Source organism: Sphaeramia orbicularis, chromosome 21 (assembly GCF_902148855.1).
Source record: "Sphaeramia orbicularis chromosome 21, fSphaOr1.1, whole genome shotgun sequence".
Lineage (NCBI taxonomy): Eukaryota > Metazoa > Chordata > Actinopteri > Kurtiformes > Apogonidae > Sphaeramia > Sphaeramia orbicularis.
This window is the reverse complement of record NC_043977.1, coordinates 19987726-20013988: the sequence shown is the minus strand read 5'-3', so window position 1 is coordinate 20013988 and position 26263 is coordinate 19987726. Positions and strand designations below refer to the sequence as shown.

General features: G+C 35.4%; 1 protein-coding gene across 1 annotated transcript in view; it reads right to left on the bottom strand.

Annotated features, from left to right (window-relative positions):
* Positions 1 to 619: 619 nt before the first annotated feature.
* The window catches only part of pfkla (phosphofructokinase, liver a), a 32180-nt gene continuing 6536 nt past the window's right edge, over positions 620 to 26263 (bottom strand). The window contains exons 3-22 of the mRNA XM_030125532.1: positions 24510 to 24587; positions 21383 to 21572; positions 18131 to 18296; positions 15039 to 15083; positions 14850 to 14958; positions 14595 to 14690; positions 12934 to 13026; positions 8909 to 9034; positions 8772 to 8836; positions 8588 to 8651; positions 7139 to 7285; positions 6456 to 6526; positions 6138 to 6225; positions 5891 to 6043; positions 3997 to 4161; positions 3858 to 3919; positions 3668 to 3779; positions 3471 to 3570; positions 1476 to 1581; positions 620 to 1396 (exon numbers count right to left, since the gene is read on the bottom strand). Of these exons, the coding sequence (XP_029981392.1) occupies positions 1249 to 1396; positions 1476 to 1581; positions 3471 to 3570; positions 3668 to 3779; positions 3858 to 3919; positions 3997 to 4161; positions 5891 to 6043; positions 6138 to 6225; positions 6456 to 6526; positions 7139 to 7285; positions 8588 to 8651; positions 8772 to 8836; positions 8909 to 9034; positions 12934 to 13026; positions 14595 to 14690; positions 14850 to 14958; positions 15039 to 15083; positions 18131 to 18296; positions 21383 to 21572; positions 24510 to 24587 (2184 nt within the window). The 3' untranslated portion in view covers positions 620 to 1248. The remainder of the gene's footprint in view (positions 1397 to 1475; positions 1582 to 3470; positions 3571 to 3667; positions 3780 to 3857; positions 3920 to 3996; positions 4162 to 5890; positions 6044 to 6137; positions 6226 to 6455; positions 6527 to 7138; positions 7286 to 8587; positions 8652 to 8771; positions 8837 to 8908; positions 9035 to 12933; positions 13027 to 14594; positions 14691 to 14849; positions 14959 to 15038; positions 15084 to 18130; positions 18297 to 21382; positions 21573 to 24509; positions 24588 to 26263) is intronic.

Genomic DNA, 26263 nt, shown 5'->3' with positions numbered 1-26263 from the left:
TGCAGGACTCAGGTTTGCCATTCTCCAGCTCTTTCTTCAGTGATAAGGTAGTGCAGTTTTACAGTGTATTTGACACTTTCTAGTTTGTAGAAAGTTACCTGAACATTAACACTTGTGTTCTTTTCTTTTCAGAAAAACCCAGAAACTAAATCTTCATTTGGTAAATATCACACAACTATTTTGTCCTTGAAAATATCATATCGATATGTTTTACCTCAGCCCAGATCATTGGTCTGTGATTTCACACTCTTAGAGTTCCTGTTTGACCAATCAGAGAAAAATGAAGACTTCCAGTTTTCCTTCACCCCCAAGAGCCCTGGAAAAAACACTAGTGAAAAAGATAAGGCCAAGGATGACTTCACATTTTCATTTAACTTTTGAGAACTGACAAAAAAAAACCCACTGGAAATGTGATTTTACTTCCGAGACCAGTTCCTTTAATATTTTTCACAGTCAAGTTCTCATTTAGACTGAACTGGAAATGAATCTATGAAAAATGTATAACCATCATCTTATTTAATATTTTTTTTTATTTCTAGTCTTGGTGAATGTTCATAATATTTCTGTTCATATTAAACTACATTTCATCAGTTAATAGCTTTTAAGTTGAAAGCAGTATTTTGGAATGTATTTATTTAAGATATAACTTTAACATAAAAACAACACTCAGTTCATTTAACAGTGTAGTAAAGTAGGTAGTGACAATTTGTAGTTTGCATGTTTCAGTCTTATTGTACAAATAACAGGAAATAAACATGTTGCATGTTACATGAGGTATACTTTGTAAGTCACATGATGTATGTTATCAAAGGGGCATCACTTACAACTAACTCACTAACTTGCAACAGTACAGCACATGCAGGGATGTCTACAAATTCTTCTTTAAAATGTTTCCCAGTTAAAATCATTATTCTGGCTCAGTATTATTCCCTTAATGAAGCTAATATTTCTTTTTATAGGACATCTGAAAGCAACCTATTCCTACCAGGCAATCTAAAATCTCCTATTACATATATTTTTCAGCAGTAAAAACATGTTTTTAATGTTAAGAGTCTAACTTGCACTTTGGTACAAGAGTAGAAAAACCTGCAATTTTGTAAAATCCTCGTTTTGTGAATTGATGCATAGATTCTGACATTTACAAATACTGCATTTTCATTATCCAGTGGTTGAAAACTACTCTGTACGAACATAATGGAAGGGCAGATAAGGGTTCAAAAAAGTGCATAAAATACACTATAGTTGAGTCTAGTATCCTGGGTCAACACTGAGGGATCGTTTAGTCACATGTTTCATCTCTCCAGGGACGTATTCGTCGAAGCTGGTTTGGTACTTGGCCAACATTTTTAGCATCGGCCGCAGGTTCAACCACCACTGGACCTTTGGTATACGATGCCTGCAGAACGGAAGCATAAATATTAAAGGCTAATAAGGAGCATCGATGAAAGGCCTGAGTACATTATCACAGTACTTACTCAAAATCGGTCTCAGCCTTCAGTTCAGTGACAGGGCTGAAGCAGATGACCTTTTTGTTGAGGCCAAGCACACATGCGGTGTCTGCAGAGTTGGTGAACACACGCCCTGATGGAGAAAAATAGGAATAATTACAACACAAAGCTACATGCGTGGTCAAAATTCACAACAAATAGGAGTTTAAAGCTTTTTTCCCCACATATATACAGCAAAAACCGACTATGGACCTAATGCTGTCATGAAATTTTAATTCACAATTGTCATAATATAGATCGCAATGAACTATTTGTCATTTTTTATTCCTCTAGTATTGTATAAACCTAAGAAATATTACTGGTACACTTACAGAAAACCTAATGAAGAACCATTAACTGGTATTGAACACCATAACAGTGTGCAATATTGTGTGTAATAATATGGGGGGTGAATTTTTGGAATGATTTGGCGGAGCTGAAAGAATATATAAACATTATTCACTTAAAAAAAGTACAAGGAGCTTTTGCTGAAGAGGTGCAGGTATATTTTTTCGTTCAGTCTTTTCTTTCTCAAGTGCCTGGCTCTTAGGTTAAGGTAAAAAAAAAGAAAGAATAAATGTTTGATTTCTTAAGCATTTTGTTCCTCAAATGATGAATTGCAGCAGTAAGTGATGGTAGGTATTAAATTAAGAGATTCATTTAATAATTCTGTTTGAAATTACTACTGTAAACGCACAAGTATTTTGTTAAAGTGGGGCAGACAATGTGAGATTGTTCTTCTTTCTGCTCCTTTTATTTTTCATAATGTGGTCAATTTGCCGACATGTAAAAGCACATTTTCTTGTCGGTGTCTTTTATGAAATAAATAAATACACAAACAAATAAACACTGGAACACATATAGCAGGGGTCTCAAACATGCGGCCCAGGGGCCAAATGCCAAAGGTTCCAATGTGGCCCATGGGATGAATTTGCAAAGTGCAGAAATTCCTCAGTCAAGGCTGTCAAACTCATTTTAGTTCAGGTTCCACATACAGACCAATATGATCTACAGTAAAATAATAACAGCAGAATAACCTACAAAAAATAATGACTCCATATTTTCTTCTCGTTTTGATTTGGAAAAAATATTACATTATGCCTGTAAATAATGACAACTTCAAATTTTTGTCTTTGTTTTAGTGCAAAAATTAACATTAAATTATGAAAATATTTACATTCACAAACTATCCTGTAACAATAAAATGTGAATAACCTGAACAAATATGAAAAACCTGAAATGTCTAAAGAAAATTACGCGCAATTTTAATAATTTTCTGCCTGTTACTAACTGTTTAGTGTCTTTGGAGATCTGATCTATAATGCACATGTAGAAATGATAAGTTGAGGCATAATATTGTTAAAATTGTACTTATTTTTCTTAAGAAATTTCAGTTTCTTCAGGTTATTCACATCTTTTTTGTTTTGATAGTTTATAAAAGTAAGTATTTTCATAATTTAATGAGGTTTTTTGCACTAAAACAAAGACTTTGGACAAAATTTGGAGTTGTCATTATTTATACGTTATTATGCTATTATTTTACTGGTCCGGCCCACTTGAGATCAAATCGGGGTGAATGTGGCCCCTGAAAGAAAATGAGTTTGAGACCCTTGACATATAGGAAAAAGGCTTCCACAGGCTATATTTGACATAGCAGTAAATATCCAAAGTTTGTTAAGGACACATACAAATAAATGACAGATAATAACAGGTCCTAATAAAAGTAAAGCACCTCCGGATTCAGAATGATGTGGGCGATGTGTGACATTCATGCTAATTTCATTCAGCTGTTTTTATCGAGGTGAGTGGCCAACGATGAGCACAATTATGTAAAATAAGCGTGGTTGTCTAGAATAATTGCGTTAAGGTAATTACGCAGTACTTGACCTGAGCTGTTACGGTTCATGGTCTACACTCCACAACCTGGAAACTATAGACTGTAGATGAAATATGTTTTCTATGGCTGATATGATTGTGATTTACCTTGTCTGTAGTTTTCAGTCAGTCTCTCTGAAATCCATTGGATGCCTCTTACACCCAACTTGGTGCCAAAATTTCTGTCAAAGGGAGAAGGTGCCCCTCCCTAGAGCACAACAAATGTCAATACGGTAAAAAATAAAAGCAATATTCATATTTTATGTTTATCCAGAGTCGATACGTGTTGTACTGTGGTTTGGTACCTGCTGAAGATGACCCAACACATTGACTCTGCAGTCAAAGATGCCTTTTCCCTCTGATAAATACAGCTTATGGATGAAATCTGTTGTGTAGTTTTCATGGCATTTTTCATTCCTGTTGAAAAGTGAGTGAGTTAATTATGTCAAACTTTTATCCAGTACACCACTCTAATGTTCAGTAAGTGTTATGTACCTCAGGACTAAACCTCGTTGGACGTCCTTCTTCATCTTCTCGGCTAAATGCTCAACATTAGTCTGCAAAAATATCAGATCATTAGACAACGGCCTCAGCGCTAAAGGAAATGCTGCCCGGAGGTTTTCTTTGGTTTTACCGTCAGGTCGTGGATGTTGAAGGGGTCCTCATAAATGTAGGCAGCGTCAGCCCCCACAGCGATGCCAGTGTAGGTGGCCAGGTAGCCGCAGTATCCGCCCATAGTTTCCACCACAAACACACGCCTCTTGGTCCCAGATGCAGACTGCTTGATTTTGTCGCAACCCTGTGGCAGAAAAGAGACAGACAAATATGAAGACGTATCCTGCTCCTCATGGGGTGGATTTTAAAGACAAAGTGCTACTAATGTGTGTTCATGTATTCTTTTAGTAACAGTGTGTAACATAAAAAAGTTTCTGAAAGTTTTAAGAATTTCAATGCTTTTTAAGGCTGTTATTATGGTGGCCCAGAGGTGCAACAGCCCAAAAAATTATCCACTAGCCCGCTAAACTATTCACTATAAGAAAAAAAAAAAAAGAGAACAGCCCAAAAAATTATCCACTAGCCCACTAAATTATTCACTAAAAGAAAAAAAAAAAAAAAGAACAGCCCAAAAAATTAACCACTATTTTTTAAATAACTTTGATTTTAGTGCACTGACCTCCACTTCCGGTGGGCTACTTCCTTTGCATTAGACATATTAGCTGAAGGCCTTAAAAATTTTAATCCTATGCTTGTATTTTTTATGGTGGCCTTAATTTTAAAGCAAGAGACCTTTCGGGTAAACAGCGCCCCCGTCATTGAAAAGGTGGATGATGTTTTGTTTTTCTTATAGTGGATAATTTTTTGGGCTGTTCTTTTTTTTCTTATAGTGGATAATTTTTTGGGCTGTTCTCTTTTTTTTCTTATAGTGGATAATTTTTGGGCTGTTCTTTTTTTTCTTATAGTGGATAATTTTTTGGGCTGTTCTCTTTTTTTTCTTACAGTGGATAATTTTTTGGGCTGTTCTCTTTTTTTTTCTTATAGTGGATCATTTTTTGGGCTGTTCTCTTTTTTTTCTTATAGTGGATAATTTTTTGGGCTGTTCTTTTTTTTCTTATAGTGGATAATTTTTTGGGCTGTTCTCTTTTTTTTTCTTATAGTGGATACTTTTTTGGGCTGTTCTCTTTTTTTCTTATAGTGGATACTTTTTTTACTTTACTTTTTTTTTTACTTTTTTTATCAATAACTCATCATAAACCAAGTGCCTCCATCCACTGTCATTTATCAAACTCCATGGGTTTTACTGGCGAATCAATGTTGTAGAAGATGACGGTGTTTCCACGTTCATTACAGAGCCTCTGAACGTCCAAATGGGTCATATATGATGACCATGAAAACACTGAAAACTGCATTTTAAACCAATTATTTACATGTATTGATAGTTGTTAAATTAACCCATAAAGACCCAAACATCCATCACCAACCAAAAGCTTCTACCAATCTAAACTGTATAATACCTGTTGATCCATTAATCCTAACACCTGCATCAACATAAAAACAATTATATTAACAAAAAATAGTAATCAAGACAACAGGAAAAAAGAAAAATACGACAAAAAGCCTTAATCTAAGCAAAATACAAGGGGAAAACATCCTTAAGCCCATCAGTGTGTATCAGTCAAGCCAATGGGAATACCATACAATCCATATTTCTTTTACTTTAAGTCAGTCTAATGCTTTTATTCCTTCATCTGAGTATTTTCTTGCTCAAGGTAAAGTACATGTCAATTTAATTTTCTCAATAGGCTTAAACCAAACACTAAACCCGATCAATTTTTAAGAAACAATGAATAAAAGAGTAGGCATAAACCAGAATCCTGGCTGCTCTAAAGGCAAATCTCTATTTTCAAGAAGTTCTGGAGAAGATCAGTGGAGATCAGTAAAAACAGCCGCTCATATATTCATTTGATGTTTTCTGACTCTGCCCACTTCTCATCTTGAAACATCAAAGTTGCAGCACTAATGTGTTTTACCTCCATGGCAGCGTTGACTGCTGTGTCTGCTCCCAGGCTGAATTCAGTTCCAGGGACGTTGTTGCTGATGGTCGCTGGGATAACACACATGGGGATGCAGAGCTCCTCGTAATGAGCCCGGGCTTCACACAGCTGCAGAACACCTTTGTACGCCTTTGAACATCACCAGTAAATTGGTGTAAAACCGCTCTGATGCAACGTTGCGTTAATACAAAAGCTCTGCATTCGAGTGCTTTTTATACTTTACCTCAAATCCTCCGATTACAAGCAAAGCTGAGATGTTGAACTTTTTGATGGTTCCTACAATTTTCTCCATGTTTTTTTCTGGAAGGGTTCTGGTGAAGGAAATGAAACAGACTTTAAAACCAGCCCTCATATTTTATACAAACACTTATAAAGTATTAGTGTAGAAAGCAGTTGTATGATGACTGAACTGAGTTGTAAAATCAAAGAGAAAGTGTTCAAGGGAATATCTCTAGAAGATTCATTCAGCATTACTCTTATTTAAGTGATTTTGATTAGGTTAGAGACTATTATGTAAAAATAAGAGCTTCCAGTTTCTGACCGTTTGGTCCCCAGCAGTGATCCGCCCTGACCCGTCCATCCTGCCACTTTGTGCCACTCCATCTCAAACATCTGTCAATAAACACATTAGATTAGATTACATTACATTACATTACATTAGACTTTATTGATCCCACAACTGGGAAATTCAATGGTCAAGGCAGCAACAGATAATAAGATAAGATTAGATAAGATAAGATATACTTTATTGATCCCCCAAGTGGGAAATTCAAATGTACAGCAGCACAAAGCAATATGCATCAAATACAACTGAAAAATAAAACAATATAAAAATGTGTTAAAGTGACTAATAATGACAAAAGAAAAAAACAGTAATAATGACAAATGAATTATATTAAATAATAGTTTTTGTTTGTTGTTGGTTGGTTTTTGGAAAACTGGACATGCTTATACCTGTACTGAGAGGATATGTATACTGAAAATGTGTCCTAATAAAAAAGATTATTAAAATAAATAAATAAATAATAAAGTAACAAGTGTGCAGTAGGTGACTTTGATAAGTGTGCATTTTTAGGGCAAAAAAACAAGGTAGTGCAAGAAAACAAACTTTAAAATAAAGAAAAAAAATAGTAATTGCAAAAAGTCAGTCAGTACTGATCATGTTATTGCTCATGTAAAATCTACTGCGGTGTGGACACAGTAGGACAGAAGCAGGAAGCATACGTCTTCACTGGCGAGTCCTAGAAATCCGTTGTGGACAGCGTAGACCTTATGTCCGTGAATGAGCGCTAATCTCACAGCGGACCTCACCGCTGCGTTCATCCCTCCAGATGGCGCGCCCACGTTCAGGATAGCCACAGAGAAATCAGTCTGAGGAGGATCATTCAGATGTAAATGAACACACAGGATGCAATTCTAGAGATGTATGTGAGTGTGCGCATGAGATTATTATTAACCCTTAAAGACCTAGGAGTATTTTTGTGGTGACCAAAAAAATGTAATAAAATGTCCAGTGAAAATCAGGTATTTTCCTACATTTAATTCACTGATCATGTAGATGTTCATTAAAGCTCAGAGTAAATTCAAAGGTTTTTCTATCAAAACAAAAAAATGATGAAAAAATGAATTTCTTAACAAAATATATTAACTGAACTTACAAAAATGCATCTACAACCACTGTTATTTCTCAAACTACACAGGTTTTACTGGTGAATCATTGTAGATGTAGAATGTTCAAATGGATCATATCTGATCATCACAAAAAGATGCATTTTATCAGAGTTTACATGTGTTTATTGGATTAGTGGTTTAACAGTTAGTAAATATTTTATGTCAGTAGAAGCATTTGGTTTTTAAGGAACTATTATAACTAAAATAAAACCAGAATCAGGTCTTTACCAAAAAAAATAAATAAATTTTTGCAAATGAGCTAAAATAAAACAAAATTATAAAGCAACTATGTTGTTGGCCCTAACATATTACAGAGAAGATTGACACTAACACTGTGCACTTAATCAAAGTGCAGTTCCAGTTGCAATATCATGTAAATTGCTCATCATGGGAGGAAAAATATTTATACATCTTCTCATGAAATGATTGTGACTGATTTATTTTTGATATATAAAGTGTAACTGGGACTCAGAAAACAGGAATAAAAAGAGGAATGTGTCTGAAAATAAAATTATTCCAAGTTTATGGGCAAAGGTGTATAAAACAGCAAAAGTCTGTGATGTAAAGGTAAAGATTTAGGTGCATTTAGGTAGATTTAATAGAAAAAAAATCAATTAATCCCAATTGTTTTGTGATATTTTGGATTCATGACACTGGGCAAAGAGGTACAGAATTAAAACATACAAAACATACAAGTCACTAAATTTATTTCTGCTTCTGAATTTTTAAGTATAGTGTAAACGTGTATGTTTGAGTTCAAAAATACACATTTCAGAGAGAGTAATCTGTGCGTATTTTCTCTATAGCCTAATAAGCAGGCTCAAGATAAAATCACTGTACAGTATTGCTGATAATTAGTCGTGCAGCCATAACTGACAATACTAAAAACGTAACTAGCAAACTCACAATTAAAATTAAAGAGGAATTTTAAAAAAAATATATTAAAATGACTTAAAAATAAAAACTCCTGGTACAGCCTTGGTGCATTTGTGTGGGACTGACCTTAGACTGAGAAGGCTTTTGAAAGGCAAGAAGCTTGTAGATGTTCCAGTTATTTTCAAAACTCCTGCAAGAAACCCATTTGTTTTTACACTAGCAAAGAAAAAGCAGCAGAACCAAATCTAATCCTGTACAAGTATGAAAACATGTGACTGGATACTGACTACACAGTGGACTGAACCCTCACCCTCCACGTAGTTTCACAGCCTCGTCAAACCTCTTCTCATTCATTGATGTCTGCACCAACTTAGTCTGCAAAGAAATCCTGTTGTTTTTAATCGTGTCCATTAAGGTACAGACATATAAGTGGGTGCAGCGACTCACCATCTCCACACACTCCATGAGAGGCAGACGAACAGCGCGGTTCCCAGCCAGACCGATGACGCAGGCCGGGGTGTCGGGGGACGCCTCCATCAGGGCAATCACGGCCTCCACACCCAGTTTACTGCTCTGAAGACGCATGGACACAGAGATGCAACACATACATGAATCCACAGAGAGATCACCTCGGACTTATTGAAAGACAAAGACTGGTTAATGCACTAAATGCTATAATCTGCTAAACACATTTATTTATGTATTTATTTAACCTTTATTTTACCAGGTAAGTTAGTTGAGAACATATACAGTCGCGGAAAAAATTTTTAGAGCATCAAAAGTCATCAGAAACAATAGTTATGCAATCAAGTACTAACTCCTGTGTGTATCATGTGACTAAAACAGACAGAAAAGAAAACACGGGATGCCTAAAAGCACTGTTTTTTTCAGTACAATGCCATAGATATTGATGTAAGAACTGAAATGATTTTAGTTATTATCAAGAAAACATGGAAAATGGATAGCTATCAGCTCTAAAATTAAACTCTATTTTTGTTATCATATTTGTCCAAACAAATGCACCTTTAGTTGTACCAGGCATTAAAATGAACAAAAAATTGAAGAAAACAAGGGTGGTCTAATCATTTTTTCCGCGACTGTACATCTTTTTTGCAGTTTCATGAAAGCTAACCATTCTGGACATAAGCGGTTTCCACCTAACAGCGACGATAGACAAACAGCTCAAACAGGTAAACCACTTGGTAGAAGAAGAAATTGAAGAAAACAAGGGTGGTCTAATCATTTTTTCCGCAACTGTACATATACATATCAGCTAAAATTTACTTAGGGGGTCAAATGAGTGGCCATTTTTGTCAAAAAAAAAAAGTTGTAGGAAATGAATAGAACTGTGTTGAAATAATGCTAATACATTTGTGCACAGACTACTGATATTTGACAGTGGAAGCTATATTTTCAGAAATATTGGATTTTGAATAGCACGTGTATGTGAAAACTTTTGCTGGTGGACGGACGTGACATTACCCATGATGCTCTGGTCAGTACCAGTACTTTATGAGGAATAAACTTATATACTTACTATTGCTAACTATCCTCTTATTCATAAATGTTAGTATTGTGGATCTAAAACTATAACAGCTGACACAAAAACACAAAATGTGGCAGTGGACGGATGTGACATGGTTGTTGTGGATCCCATCATACTGATGCTCGGCAGCCATGTCACCGTTTCCACTAATGATCCCTGTGCAAAAACTAGGATCAGAATTATTTATTGTATAGTTTATCATCATACTAAGGAGTAAATAACAATATAGAATTGTTATTTCTTTATAAAAATGCTTATTGTTAGAAAACTGTTGATTTAAAATGTGACACGTGACATTCTTAATGTATGTATTGGTGTAACATAAGCAGGATGGATCACCACCATACTCCATATTGCAATCTGTAAAAATAAAACACGTGATATGTAGGATATAATCTTGTAAGAAAAATTGGGGAATCTAAAAGAATAGAATATTTGTTTTTCAGGTAAATTCAGTTCAAATATAACTTGGCCATTTGTGCCATGAAAATCTAGCATTAATTGTGATGAAATTGCACATTTTTGACCTGAAAACATAGTTCATATGACCATCAACATGTTACAACAGAACTGAAATTCTGTAAATTTGCATAACTTGCATTTACCAACACAGAGTTCCTGTGGGGATTCACTTATATTGATTTCTTATGCACAAAGGCATAAATAAGACCTCTAAGCAAATTTTAGCCAATATACATATACATATACATATACATATACAAGTCTACAGGAAACGGTCTGAACTAAATAATAATGCTTACTTAATACTCTTGGATTTCAATCCCTGTATTTCTTTGTTCCATATTATACATTTAAGTCCACCCCCACTAAAAAACTGCATTTTATGTAGTAATAAAAGAGGTTTTCTCTCACTGATCTGCCCAGTGTATAAAGTTCCTCTGTGCTCATCATTTGTCTGACTTTATGGGCGCATCTTCACATTTTGTTAGTGTTGTCAGTGTTATAGATAAGGTTAAGCACCCTCCACTATCATTCTGGAATATCGGTAACATTTCTCAGGGTTGTTTGGTTTGTTCTTGAGCTAAACAAAGATTGGGCATTTGTACATGAGGAAGCCTGTCACGCTAACCTTTAAAAACTTATAAATGCTTTTTTTTCCCATTCATATAACCTTTCCTAAGTGATTTTTCACCATTTATCATAATGTTTATCCTATACATTTTGCATTTTTTAGTAAAATCTTGTATTTTCCTAAGTTTTATTTACTCATTGTTATGACCCTGGGTCATAATTTGTCTATGTATATGTATGTGTTTTCTGTTTAGTGTGTGTGTTCTCCCCCGTCCTGTAGGTGTGCTACATCCTTTTGTGTCTGTTTGTTTGCAGGTTGCTGACTGGTGGATCGTGATTGCCTGGCCCCTTTAAAAATGGCCCTGGAGCTTCCATCCATGCTCTCCCTTGCCTCCTGCCAGCTCTCAACCCTGGGTTCGTGTGTGTGACCGTCAGTCTTTGTGTGTTTGTGTAAAATTCGATTGCTTGTAGTTGTAAATTGATGTTTTTTGTAAATCGATCCTTTTTCTGGTAGGGGAGGTCGGCTCTTTTGTTTTCACCTTTTCTCCTGTTTTTTGGTTAGGTAGTTAGGTAAGTTTTCTGTATTTTGTTTCTTGCATTTATTTTGGATTAGGTAAGTTAGTTTAAGCTCCTCAGAAGATATTTTTGTTTGTTGTTTTAGCCGCTCCCTCCCCTAACCCTTCCTTAGTTGATATAAAAATAAACAGTGTGAATTTTAGTTTTTTGACTGACGTGTTCTTGGGAGCTGGGAGGGGACAAAGTTGAGCACATTATGTTCGCCCTGGTGAACCCCTAGGCCGGGGCGTAACACTCATCATGTAGATGTTCATAAAAGTTCACAGTACATTTAATGGTTATTATAACAAAACTGAGAAAACTGGAGCAAAAGGGCCTTGTTCCACAAAATGTATCATTAACTGAACATAAAAGCAATGACAAATAACAATGACTGTCATTTGTCAAGTGTGGCACATTACAGTGTTTCCATGTTTTGTTTGTTTTATTTCGAATATTACATTAAAATCAAACAACAAAAAAATTATATAAAAGAAAGTCAAACATTCAAAAAGAAGCGGGATGAAGTTGAACTTATAATCTCCCGCCCCCTTAGCCCATCCTTCACCTACTCTAAATTCCTATGTCAGATTCCCTTAGTAACTCAAAAATCCTCACATATCAGACTAAATTCTGACTATGCACAAAACATAAAATTGCTGTACATATCAAGGATAGACTGTCCATTTTGCAGCAGCATTTCACATTAAAATAAACTCTGTCCTTTTCATAGCGGTAATAGTGCACATACCAAAATGTCTTGCTTTGAACATCCAAATGGGTCATATCTGATCAATAAAAAGCTGACTAACTGCATCTCACCTGAATTATTTATGTGTACTGAAAGGATTAGTGCTTTAAAAATGATTAAACATTTTAGATCAATGGATGCTTTTGGTTGCCGGTAGCGGTTAAGGAGTTAAAATGACTATATTCCACCAAAGAAAATGGCATAAAAAAGATGTGTTTTTGTCAAAACTTGCAATTTTCAGAAACATTTGCAGGTATTTGTGGCTCAGAGGTTGTTCTTTCAGGTTGTAATGGGGACTTTCAAAGCTGTGACGCTGAAAGAAGGTTCCACTGAGCTGTAATAGAATTTGTGAATTCACCAAATGTGACCTAGTGAATGTGATGTGGAAACCTGAAGCCATCAGAAAACAACCTTATAGAAAGAAACACATAGATGACATGGAAAAATCATGAACTGAAATTATTCTACAGTGCAGAGTACTTTTATTATGTTTTATAAGCTGACTGAAGGGATCTGTAAATATAAGTGCCATGTTACAGTTACATCTTCACTGCACATTTACTCAATAAACCATGTTGTAAAACTCACCAGTATTCTGTCGAAGGCTGAGGGAGTTCCTCCTCGCTGAACGTGGCCAAGAACAGTCACTCTGGTGTCATGACCCACTCTGTTTACGAGCAGCTTCAGGGAGAGAGAGAGAGAGAGAGAGAGCAGCCTCAGTATATATCATGGGTATACTGAAGAGGCACAATAAAAATAGGACCAATGGCCCTGTAGCTTACCGGCCAAATTAAAAGCTTTGGGAAATGTATCCAGATGCCATTTATTATCACCCAGTTCTGTGTATTTATTAAATTACAGAAATAGCCCATGTTTTGGTCATATTCTAATCAGATCTGTAATAAATTCAAATTCCAACTTGATATCATTGATACTGATTTATTGTATCAATCCACTTCCTATTTCTTATAATGGGAAAATTTTTCAAAGTCGCACCAAATTCAGAATCCGATCCAGATCGAAATGATTTCAATGCCTTGTGTTGACATCATCATACAGAAGCTGTATACCAAGTTTGAAGTCAATCAGAACTGGAGTTTCGGAGAAGAAGACGATTGAAATTTTTTCCCCATAAGAGCCCATGTTAAATTTTCCATAAGTTCCCGGATCCAGAAGAAGATCCTGATCAGCATGTGGACATTATGTTTTGGTCATCTCCCCATCAGGGCTGGACTGGAGAAATTTACACTTGATGTCATTTATATTTACTGAGTTATTGCATGGATCCACTTCCTATCTCTTATAATGGGGAAATTTTTCAAAGTCGCACCAAATCCAGAATCAGATCTGGATCCAAATAATTTCACTAACTTTTGTTGACATCATCATAAAAGAAACTGTATACCAAGTTTGAATTCAATCAGAATTGTAGTTTCGGAGAAGAGGACGATTGAAATTTTTGTAACGGACGACAGATGACGACAACAATGACTATGGACGCCACATGACAACAATAGCTTACGGCCTGTCAGCTGGTAAGCTAATAAAAACACACACGGATCTCACCATACATTCCGTGTGTATGGAATCTCTTCTATACTAACAGACAAAAGTGAGCTGCTCTGACCTGGCTCAACCTTTAGTTTTCGACTAAAACATACACTTGATTGATTGACTGATTGTGCGGTGATCAGCATATTAGCACACATTAACCCATAAAGACAGAGCTACTTAGATGGAAGTTCTCAAATTATTTTTTCTCTCTATTTAACCTTTATCACCATTTATTATAATATTATCCTCTGTATTTTGTGTTTTTCCAGTGAAAATCATGTATTTTCCTGTCGATTTTCCATAAAAGCTCAGATTTAAGTTGAGGGTCATTATATCAGACACAGAGAAAACTGACAAAAAAGTGACTTTTTCATTAAAATATATCATTAACTGAACATAAACCCAGTGTCTCCATCCACTGTCATTGATCAAACTCCATGGGTTTTACTGGTGAATCAATGTTGTAGAAGATGACAGTGTTTCCACGGTAACTACAGAGCCTCTAAACATCCAAATGGATCATATCTGATGACCATGAAAAGATGAATAACTACATTTTACACCAATTATTTACATGTATTGATAGGAACAGTGGATCAACAGGTATTAAATCTTTTAGATCAGTAGATGGTTTTGGTCACCATGGCTGTTTGGGTCTTCATGGGTTAATCATCTCCGGTCTTTGAGTCACTTACATCTTTTACATAATTTGATGTGATGGGCTTTCCGTGTCTGTCAATAGCTCCTTCTGCAAGGATGATGATGTTGAGCCTTGACCCTGTATTGCGGCTCTGAGGGAAAACAGACACATAAAAAAAGAGTTAATGCACATCCCTGTGATCTTTCAAGAGCGACCCATCATCCTCCTCTGCTGCTCAAATGCATGTGAACTGAACTCCTGTCTATAGTATCTTTTGTGGACACTGTTTGAGTCAGTTTTTATGCCTCACCGCCTCCAGTCGAGCACACATTCGATCCTCCCACCCATCCAGAGGAGGTGCCTCTGGAATAAAGAGCCAGTCTGCTCCAGATGCCAGCGCCGACACCAAGGCCAGATACCTACAAATGAATCCCACTAAGTTACTGCACACAAACATATGTGACAGCAGCATATAAAGAATAAAAACAAGTGCACTCACCCACAGTGGCGTCCCATCACCTCCAAGACGAATGTGCGCTGGTGGCTGTAGGAGAAACACAACAGTTAAAGCAGAGGTCTCAAACATGCGGCCAAATCTGACTCGCCAAACGGTCCAGTCTGGCCCGTGGGATGAATTTGAAAAATACGAATTTTCACTGAAGATATTAATCATTTTAGTTCAGGTTCCACATACAGACCAATTCAATCTCAAGTGAGTCAGATCAGAAAAACACTATCATAATAACCTACAAATACTCACAACTCCAAATTTTTCTCTTTGTAAATGTAAACATTTCCATGTCATTTTACTGCATTTACACTAAAACAAACTATCATTTCACAAAAACATGAATAACCTGAACAAATATGAACATTTTGAAAAGTCTGAAGTGCAAGTTTGATGACCAAAAAACAAAACCTCCTATCTGCAAATTTTTAGATTTTAAGTTTTCACATTAAATGGTGAGAACAAGGATGATACTGTTAACACATAATAAAGAAAGAGAGTCTGAGAACAGTAGAATACGCTTGGATATCTTTGACAAAGACCATACTATAATAAAACTAAACGTTTTTTTTGTTTCCTGAAAAAAGTGATTTTTTTCAGATAGGAGGTTTTGTAATCTGGCCATCGAATATTATTCTGCCTGTTATTAAATCTTTTGTGTATTTGCAGATCCACTGTGATCTGTAAGTTGTAATTTATATGTGTAAATGATAAACTGAGACATAATATTATTAAAATTGCATTTAGCCTTCTTAAGAAATTTCAGTTTGTTCTTGTTATTCACATTGTTCCATACCACAGGTGTCAAACATGCGGCCCGGGGGCCAAATCCGGCCCGCCAAAGGGTCCAGTCCGGCCCTTGGGATGAATTTGTGAAATGCAAAAATTACATTGAAGATATTAACAATCTTTTAAGTTCAGGTTTCACATTCAGACCAATTCAATCTCAAGTGGGCAGGATTCAGTAAAATACTATCATAACATAAATAATGACAACTCCAAATTTTTCTCTTTGTAAATGTAAGTATTTTCATGTACTTACACTAAAACAAAGTATAATTTTGTTTAAAAAAAAATGTGAATAACCTGAACAAATATGAACAACCTGAAATGTCTTAAGAGAAGTAAATACAATTTTAACTATATTCTGCCTGTTATTAAATGTTTTGTGTGTTTGTAGATCCACTGTGATCTGTAAGTTATAATGTACATGTGTAAATGATAAACTGATGCTTAATATTGTTAGAATTACACTTATTTTTTCAGTTTGTTCATGTTATTCACATTTTTTGAAAGGATACTTTGTAGATGTAAACCTGTTCATAATGTAAATTTACTTTTTTCGCTCTAAAACATAGAGAAAAGTTTGGAGATTATTTATATATTATTATGTTATTTCACTGGTCCAGCCCACTTCAGATCAAATTTGGCTTAATGTGTCCCCTGAACTAAAATGAGTTTGACACCCCTGAGTTAAACTAAAACAAGCTGATACACTTTGGCAAATGTCTACATAGAAAGAGCATTTTAGGATTGCCTGATGAAGAGTAGCAGCATGTTAGTGGAACCAGGCAAGTCCAGACAAGATTATAGAAACTATTTCACACAGGTTTAATGAAAGGAAAACAACTACGTTTAGACATGTGCAACCAGCACTGGTGATTACAAATAGTCAAATACAGATATATTCTTTTCTGTAAAACAAACTCATGTGCATAATAAAATATTCTGTTTCTTTTTACTGTGCAGGAGCATCTTCTTTAATATAACTGTCCACAGTGGAAAGGTTGGTGATACTAATGGACTGTCATTTAATCAACAAAACAAAGCATTTTAGTTATACAGGGTGGGGAAGCAAAATTTACAATGAACATTTAGTTGTTTTTTCTCAGCAGGCACTACGTCAATTGTTTTGAAACCAAACATATATTGATGTCATAATCATACCTAACACTATTATCCATACCTTTTCAGAAACTTTTGCCCATATGAGTAATCAGGAAAGCAAACGTCAAAGAGTGTGTGATTTGCTGAATGCACTCGTCACACCAAAGGAGATTTCAAAAATAGTTGGAGTGTCCATAAAGACTGTTTATAATGGAAAGAAGAGAATGACTATGAGCAAAACTATTACGAGAAAGTCTGGAAGATACTATTAAAGAAGAATGAGAGAAGTTGTCACCCGAATATTTGAGGAACACTTGCGCCAGTTTCAGGAAGCGTGTGAAGGCAGTTATTGAGAAAGAAGGAGGACACATAGAATAAAAACATTTTCTATTATGTCAATTTTCTTGTGGCAAATAAATTCTCATGACTTTCAATAAACTAATTGGTCATACACTGTCTTTCAATCCCTGCCTCAAAATATTGTAAATTTTGCTTCCCCACCCTGTAAAATCTGAAAATTGTTCTAACATTACTGTGCAGTTTTAGCGTGTATCAGTAAAATTAATAATAATGCATCAAAAGTAACCCCCACAAAACCATTTGCAATGCATTAACAAATATATACACTACATTAATACATTATATACAGCACCTATGCAGATCTAAATACACAACATTGATGGTTTATCTTCAATAACTAGGTTGATAAATGAAAATTTAATAATAATTTAATAAGTTCTACTTCCTCCTACTCCTTTTCGAATGTGCCAATGAATTCATACTTTTTCGAAGTACATATATAAGTTTTTTTTCATGTTTTTTTTGCAATCTGTTTTATTTCTAAGGACTAAGTAGGATTACCGTACTTTCTGGTCTATAAGCTGCTACTTTTTTCCACACACTGTGAACCCGCCGCTCTAAAATGATGCGGCTAATTTATGTTTTCTGGGCTTGTGATCGATCCAGCTGATGAAGTAGGAAATAGAGCTGCTGCACGTAAGCTTGGCATCAATGAATCAGTGGTGAGACAGTGGAGACAGGGTGGGTGCAGCTTATAGTCCGGAAAGTATGGTACTTTTGTTTTGTTGCATATTTGAAATAAACTAAACTGAACTAAAATAGGTGAGACTTTAAGCAGCGTCATTATAACAGTTTTAAAAGACAGATTCCTTCACTGTTCTCTGTCACAGTCTGACCTTTGAGCAGTCGTCATGATAGCGTCGACGATCTCCATGATGCGATGCAGCGCAGAGTCGGCTCCGATGGTCATGTCGGTGCCACAGAAGTCGTTGTCTATGGAGCCCACAAGCCCCACGATGTTCAGATGGCCATGCTGCTCAGCCAGAGTGTCTGTGATCCTTCCTGTAAGTCAGGGGTGTCAAACTCATTTTAGTTCAGGGGCCACATTCAGCTTAATATGATCTAAAGTGGGCCGGACCAGTAAAATAATATAAATAATAGGATATGAACTTTTGAGTGAAAAAAGTAAATTCTGTAATGAAAACGTTTACATCTACGAATTGTACTTGAACACAACATGAACAAATATGAACAACCTTAAAATTCTTTAGTAAATTAAGTGCAATGTTAACAATATTACACCTTAGTTTATCATTTATACATGTGAATCACAACTTAGAGATCACAGTGGATCTATAAATACACAAAACATTAAATAACAGGGAGAATATTATTACAATTCCACAGACTTCTCTTAAGACATTTCAGATATTAACATTTTTTGTTAAAGGCTAGTCTGTAAATGTTAATATTTTTGTGTAATTTTACTTTTTTTTTAACACTAAAACAAAGAGACAAATTTGCAGTTTTCATAATTTATAGGTTATTATGATTGTATTTTAATGGTCTCAACATTTTTAGATTGAAATGACCTAAAATGATTTGAACACACTTGATTGTTAATATCTTCAGTGTAATTTTTGCTTTTCACAAATTCATCCCAGGGGCCGGACTGAACCCTTTGGCGGGCTGGATTTGGCCCCCGGGCCGCATGTTTGACACCTGTGCTGTAAGTGGTATGAGGTTGTAGAAATAATAAGGTACTAATTAAAAGAGGCTATATGTAGTATTTGTACTTTCAAATATTAAAAAAATAACCTAAACTATCAGAATAAAGAGCTTTGAAGTTTAAAGATGCTAATGTATTGGATTATTTACAGTGTTATTGTGACAGTTTCAGTTTTTGTAAAGGAAACTTGATGATACCATAATACAGACGTGTGTAAACAATGAGTTTTATACTTTATTCACTGAGTGATACAGTCTGTGGATACATAGTGTTGATTCGCTGCTGGTTTTTGTCCTAAGTGTGTTCTGGTACACGACTTCCCCCTGCTACTGACAGTTTGGAACATCAATACAACATATAACCCCTTTAAAGTGGCTTCTACAACAGTTTACTTTAAGTAACAAGTGGTGCCAGGCACAACAAACCCCGCCCCTCGCACATACTATAACTTATTTTGGTATCAATCCAGCTGATGTCATCATGTCTATACAGTGGTGATGTCAGCATATCAATTGCCTCTATATATGGGCAAAGTTTGAAGTAAACTGAAACAAAATTGATGGTTTTATAGACACGTGAAATTTCACCCCTTACACTGGAAAAAATCTAAATCTTATCAAGTGTATTTTTCTCATTTCTAGTCAAAATATCTCATCACACTTAAAATAAGACATAAGCACCTAAAGAGTAACTTTAGTGAAATATAAGAACTTATTTTTAGACAATAGATCTTGAAAATCTTATTTCAAGAAATCTTACCAAGATAATTTTCAGTTGTTCCATTGGCAGATTTTTTTGCTTAATTCAAGCAAAAATATCTTGTATTATTTTCTGTTACTTGTTTTTAGAGGGGCATTTTTTCCAGTGTATAACTAAATGGGAGGAGAAAAAAAAGCTGTAAAATATTCATAAAAATTTGAACTCTGACTTACTTTTCCCAAAATGGAATCACAGCTATTCTGAGTCACTGGCAAACTATAAACCCAATTTGGTATGAATTCAACCAATAGTTTTGCTGCTACAAATATTTGACATTTCGCCCATTATACGTAAATGGGGAAAAAAAAATATGTTTAAAAAATTCATAAAAAATTTGAACTTTGACCTTCTGTTCCCAAAATGTAATGAGAATTATTCTGGGTCACTGGCAATCGATAAACCCAATTTGGTATGAATTCAACCAATAGTTTTGCTGCTAGAGTGTTAACAAAGAAACAAACCACACCAAAAACAATACCCCCTGCCTCCCCTTCGGGGGGCAGGGTAATAATCTGGTGAGATTGGGGGTCAGTTGTCTTACCCAACATGCTCTTTGACGGACTCCCCTCAGGGCTGTGTGATGTCACCTTTACCTTTCATTCTTTAAACTAATACGTGACAGAGCAGGTTTAACAACTGATCTATGATAAAATATGTAGATGAGTGTCATTGTTGGTCTGTTTCACCAGTTTGGACGTGAATGTGAGGAACCTGACCTCCATTTAAATATATCAAAGACCTTTAAGTACTAGTATGTGGAGCCTGAAGTACTTCCTATCATGTTTTTTATAATTGTTTTTTGGTTTTTTTTTTTTTGGGGGGGGGGGGGTTTGGGTTTTTTTTCCCTCTTGTGTTCAATTTACTGTCATTTATTACTTTTGCATTGATTATAATTTCGTTTTTTATTTATTCATACAATTTTCTGGAAACTGTTGATTTAAAAAAGCATTTACTGAAAACAGTCTAAACAGGAGGGAAATGTTAGAGAAATATGATATTAGACTATGCTCTGTAAATACCAGGTGTCCAGAGCACGAGTCATGGATGGGTCGTGATGACATCCTATGAGGAAGCACCCAGGATATGGCTACCATTTCATCTCTCTCTCTCTCTCTCTCTCTCTCTATCTCTCTATCTATCTATCTATCTATCTATCTATCTATCTATCTATCTATCTATCTATCTATCTATCTATCTATCTACATGTTTTCTGTCTTGTGGTTCCAGTTCGGAGCCAGAGCAGCCTGTTACACTGGGGGAGACCAGGCCATAGGGTAGGTGGGAGAGGAGTACAAACAGTCACTGAACCCATGCATTACTGTGTTTTGGATTCCTAAGCCAGTGGTGAACTTCATCAACATCATTATGTTTGTACACTTGGACCAATGCTTTTATTATCCATATTCTTTCATAAGAACTTAGACTTCCTGGTGTTCGTCAGTCAACTGCTGCATCTTGTTGTATGTACTTGGCTCTTTGCCACAAGTAAAGTCTTCTGATTCCAGAATCCAGTGACTCTGTCTTAATTCTTAGACGGTATCTCAGAACTTTTCTATCAGTTATGTACCAACAGTCTCCATGATGTTATCTGCTACATTGTTTTATTTGTGTGTTAAGTGGATGGGACATCTTCTTGACTGATTACATTGATGTAAATCACCTTTCTCTACGAGCTCCGCCAGCAGACCGCTCCACTCGCTGCGGAAGATGTTGGCTCCCGTGAGGCTGCCGTCTCCTCCGCACACACACAGGTTGGTGATGCCCCTCTTTACCAGGTTGTAGGCGGCTGCGAGTCTGCCCTCACGCGTGGTGAAGGTTTTACATCTTGCGCTGCCGATCACAGTCCCACCCTGCAGCAAGAGACTGAAATCAGAAACCCCAGTACAGATCCATCTGAGGCAGTACCAGTACACATGTGTGAAAACGCCATGCCAGGTGACACACACACATTTAACTGTGACACGACTGATGTGCAGAGGGATTGAAACACAACTAATCAACCATTCTAACACACTTTGGTGGCACGTTACAACTCAGTATTAATATAGTAGTGGCAATGTTTGGTTTAATCATCAAACATTTCCATTATATCAGATAATTTTGCATTTTGCCAAATTGATTTCCAGGTATTTAACATGTAAATTCTACAGTTTTACTTTCAAACATAAATAAACTCAATTAAATTAACACAGTGGAAGATGAATTTCAGCATTCTAATATGAGTATTACTACTTTTACCTCCAACAAGTGTCATTGGTTATTACAGGATTTATCACATGCTAATTACAAGGTGACACACACACATTTAACTGTGACACAACTGATGTGCAGAGGGATTGAAACACAACCAATCAACCATTCTAACACACTTTGGTGGCACGTTACAGCTCAGTATTAATACAGTAGTGGCAATGTTTGGTTTAATCATCAAACATTTCCAAGATATCAGATAATTTTGCAGTTTGTGAAACTGATTTCCAGGTATTTAACAAGTAAATTCTACAGTTTTACTTTCAAACATATAGAAACTCAATTACATTAACACAGTGGAAGATGAATTTCAGCATTCTAATATGAGTATTACTATTTTTACCTCCAACAAAAGTCACTGGTTATTACAGGATTTATCACATGCTAATTACAAGGTATCACTATAACATTACCTACTGTATCTATTACCCAACTATTAAATCACCAATACCATGTTTACTTATTGGTTTAACATGGATAGTATACACTGAAAGAAATAGGTGTAAATACAGCAGTGTTAAAAGGATCTTTTTCTTTTTTTTTTCCATTTCATTCAGATTTTACCGGTAAAAACCAAAATATAATATCAAAATTACACTTATGTTGATCATTTCTAAGCATTCATAAACAATAATAAAATAAGACGAATATTTCTATTCATGTTATTACCGAGCTGTGAAGTGTAACAGACATGTTTATGCACTCATGCAGAATGTGTTCTGCTACATCCATAATGCAGCGATTCCCAATATGAGGGTCACAGGCAGGGATGTAACGATATGAAAACTTCATTTCACGGTTATTGTGACCAAAATTATCACGGTTATCATTATTATCCCGACATTTTTGAAATTGTGCTCAAAATGTTCAAAAAGTACTTACACACACACTGAAATAATTTAACCAAGTTGTATTTAAAAAAATAAAATAAAATAATAGGCACAATGTACTTTCTGTTGGCAGAAACATTCAAATATTAACCCTTAGTGGTCTGAGCCTATTTTGTCCATTTTTCAGTCCTTTTGATTTTGCCTTTATATACTATATAAACAAATGTTTACTATACCCATGTTTGGGATCTTTTTTTTCAGCACAACGTAATTTATATCATCTGTCTATTAACCTATTGTATCAACATAAAAGGCCAGAAAACACACACAAAAAAAAAATCCGATTTGAAAAATTTCTATACTTTATTGCACAGGTGTCAAACTCCGGTCCTCGAGGGCCGGTATCCTGCATGTTTTACATATTTCCCTCTTCTGGCACACCTGGTTCAATTCATGATCAGCTCATCGACATGCTCTGCAGAAGCCTGATAACGATGGAATGGCTTCCAGGTGTGACGGAAGAGGGAAATATCTAAAACATGCAGGATACCGGCCCTCGAGGACCGGAGTTTGACACCCCTGCTTAATTGCATAAATAACACATAGATGCTTAACGAACCTTTTCAAAGACTTTAAAAATAAATATTGGTTCCAAATATTAGGTATATAAAATCAAAATTGTAAAAAAATAAAAACCATACTCAAATATTTGACATAAAAGCAGATCTTTACATTGGGTTTTTTCCCTAAAAGCGCGGTAATCAAACACGGTTATCATGATAATTAGAATTTATACGGTAATACTAACCGTCTGCAATTTTACCGTGGTTTACCGTTATACCGGTAATCGTTACATCCCTAGTCACTGGATAATGCATAAAGATAGAGGTCGACCGGCTGATATATTGATTTCTTTCAATATCAGCTTTAATTTTTTTTGAAAGCCGATATTTGATCAGTAGTAAAAATGTTATAAGATATTTGATCAGGCACCTGTGTGGGCAGCACTTGAAGTTCAATAAATGTAAAATGAGTACTAGGTGTACGTGTATTAATAATTGAATTTATATTGCTGCATAAAAATCTTAATTATCTAAATGTTTCAATTGTATTTAAGGTCAATGGGCTAAAAAAAAAAAAAATCAGCATTAAATATTGGCCTCAAAAATTGGCCTCAAAAATCAGCTGTAAATATCGGCCATCAGCTGACCAAATTTTTAAAAATTGACATGAGCCTTAGAAAACCCCATATTGGTCGACCTCTACTGAAAGGTTTCAAGATCATTTCTGGACAAAACTAAAACAAATAAGAAAAAAAGTATTTTTGGGTGGGGGTATTTTTCTCTAAATATGTTTGGAATGAAATTGTCAGAGCAGAAATGTTCTGTATTATAAACAAACATATTCCACTAAACTATTCAATAAGCAATATTTGTAAAAAAAAAAAAAAAAAAAATCTATACAAAATAGCACAAATGCAAACATGTACAGCATGTTTTTCATCTGCAAACATGCTAAAGCGCATGCAGCAAGGCCCCTTACCAGGTTAGAGCCAGTATTAGACAGGTGGAATAATAAAAACCTATTCAGATCATGACAAACAACAAGAGATACAGAGAGATGTTTAAGACCTGAGAGGAACTTAAAAATAGACAAAACCACGTTGTCTTTTACCGCTGCCTTCATAGATGTTACTTATCCTCGTACCAGTTGGATGATGTTGGTCACGCTGTGCCAATGAGCCACTTTGATGTTGTCGCCTCCGTCCACCAGACCCTGGTAGCCCTGAGACGAAACCATCAGGAGTCAGTCAGGTTTAAGGACAGGCGCAGCAGTGGAAGGTAATTAAACACAAACCTCAGCTACTTGTGCTTTGCTTAACCTGTTTAACCCTGGCCATATTTTCAGGGGAAAAATGCCTAAAAAGACATACCCAAAGTAAATGAAGAATTACTTCACAATAATAAGGTTCATATGGATGTTCTTGGTGTCTATATACATTTAGAGACCTCACAGAATCTATTCCCATTGTCTAAAATATTGTATCTATTACTATGCCTGAGTAAAGTGTAACAAACTAAAAGCGAAATTAGAATTTTTTATCCTCGCCTGTTTTTTTTTGGCTGGATTGACGATGGTATGCATAAATTAATTGTTCGTGTTGGAGATTTTTAAAAGCATATACAGGGTGGGGAAGCAAAATTTACAATATTTTGAGCCAGGGATTGAAAGACAGTGTATGACCAATTAGTTTATTGAAAGTCATGAGAATTTATTTGCCGCAAGAAAATTTACATAATAGAAAATGTTTTTATTCTATGTGTCCTCCTTCTTTCTCAATAACTGCCTTCACACGCTTCCTGAAACTTGCGCAAGTGTTCCTCAAATATTCAGGTGACAACTTCTCCCATTCTTCTTTAATAGTATCTTCCAGACTTTCTCGTAATAGTTTTGCTCATAGTCATTCTCTTCTTTCCATTATAAACACTCTTTATGGACACTCCAACTATTTTTGAAATCTCCTTTGGTGTGACGAGTGCATTCAGCAAATCACACACTCTTTGACGTTTGCTTTCCTGATTACTCATATGGGCAAAAGTTTGTGAAAAGGTATGGATAATAGTGTTAGGTATGATTATGACATCAATATATGTTTGGTTTCAAAACAACTGACATAGTGCCTGCTGAGAAAAAACAACTAAATGTTCATTGTAAATTTTGCTTCCCCACCCTGTATTTCACCCCACAAAGATTAAAAATCATGTTTGAACATTAAAGTTTGCACTAAAATACACTTTTGATATACTTTTATTAACATTAGGGTCTAAACTTTGAGCAAAAGTTGAAAAAAACATCAATTGTCCTGATTTATTATATTTTTATAGTAGATGAATATTAATATAATTTTTTCGGCCCGCGGGCAGGCTAATAGGGCTAAAGGGGTTTAATGACAGCTTCAGTTACTTTTAAAATTATCATTTGTCCTTCCTGAGCGGTGAAATCCATACATGTCCACATACCCTGATTTTTAATGTTTGTAATAAACTGATGTTACAAAATATGATGCATGGATATAGATCCAACTACCACAGAGTATATGAAGTCAAGGTTTTTCCTACCATTAGACACATGTACACTTTAATATCGAAGTGCATAACACCTTCACTGAAGAAAAAGAATAATTTTCTACCACGTTATAGAGAACAGAAACCATATTATCCAGAACAGACTTAGTATTTTCCTGTAAATAAAATTGACAGGGCAGTCAGTGGTGCATTTGAGTTTGTTTATTTGTGATTATATTACACCATATGGTTATACACGGTAGTTATAGTTATAGTTACACCATAAGTCCATAATAAATACAGGGGTGTCATTGTAGTTCAGGGCAAATATAGTCTAATATGATCTGAAGTGGGCAGGACCAGTAAAATAACAGCACAAAAACCCAAACTGACCCT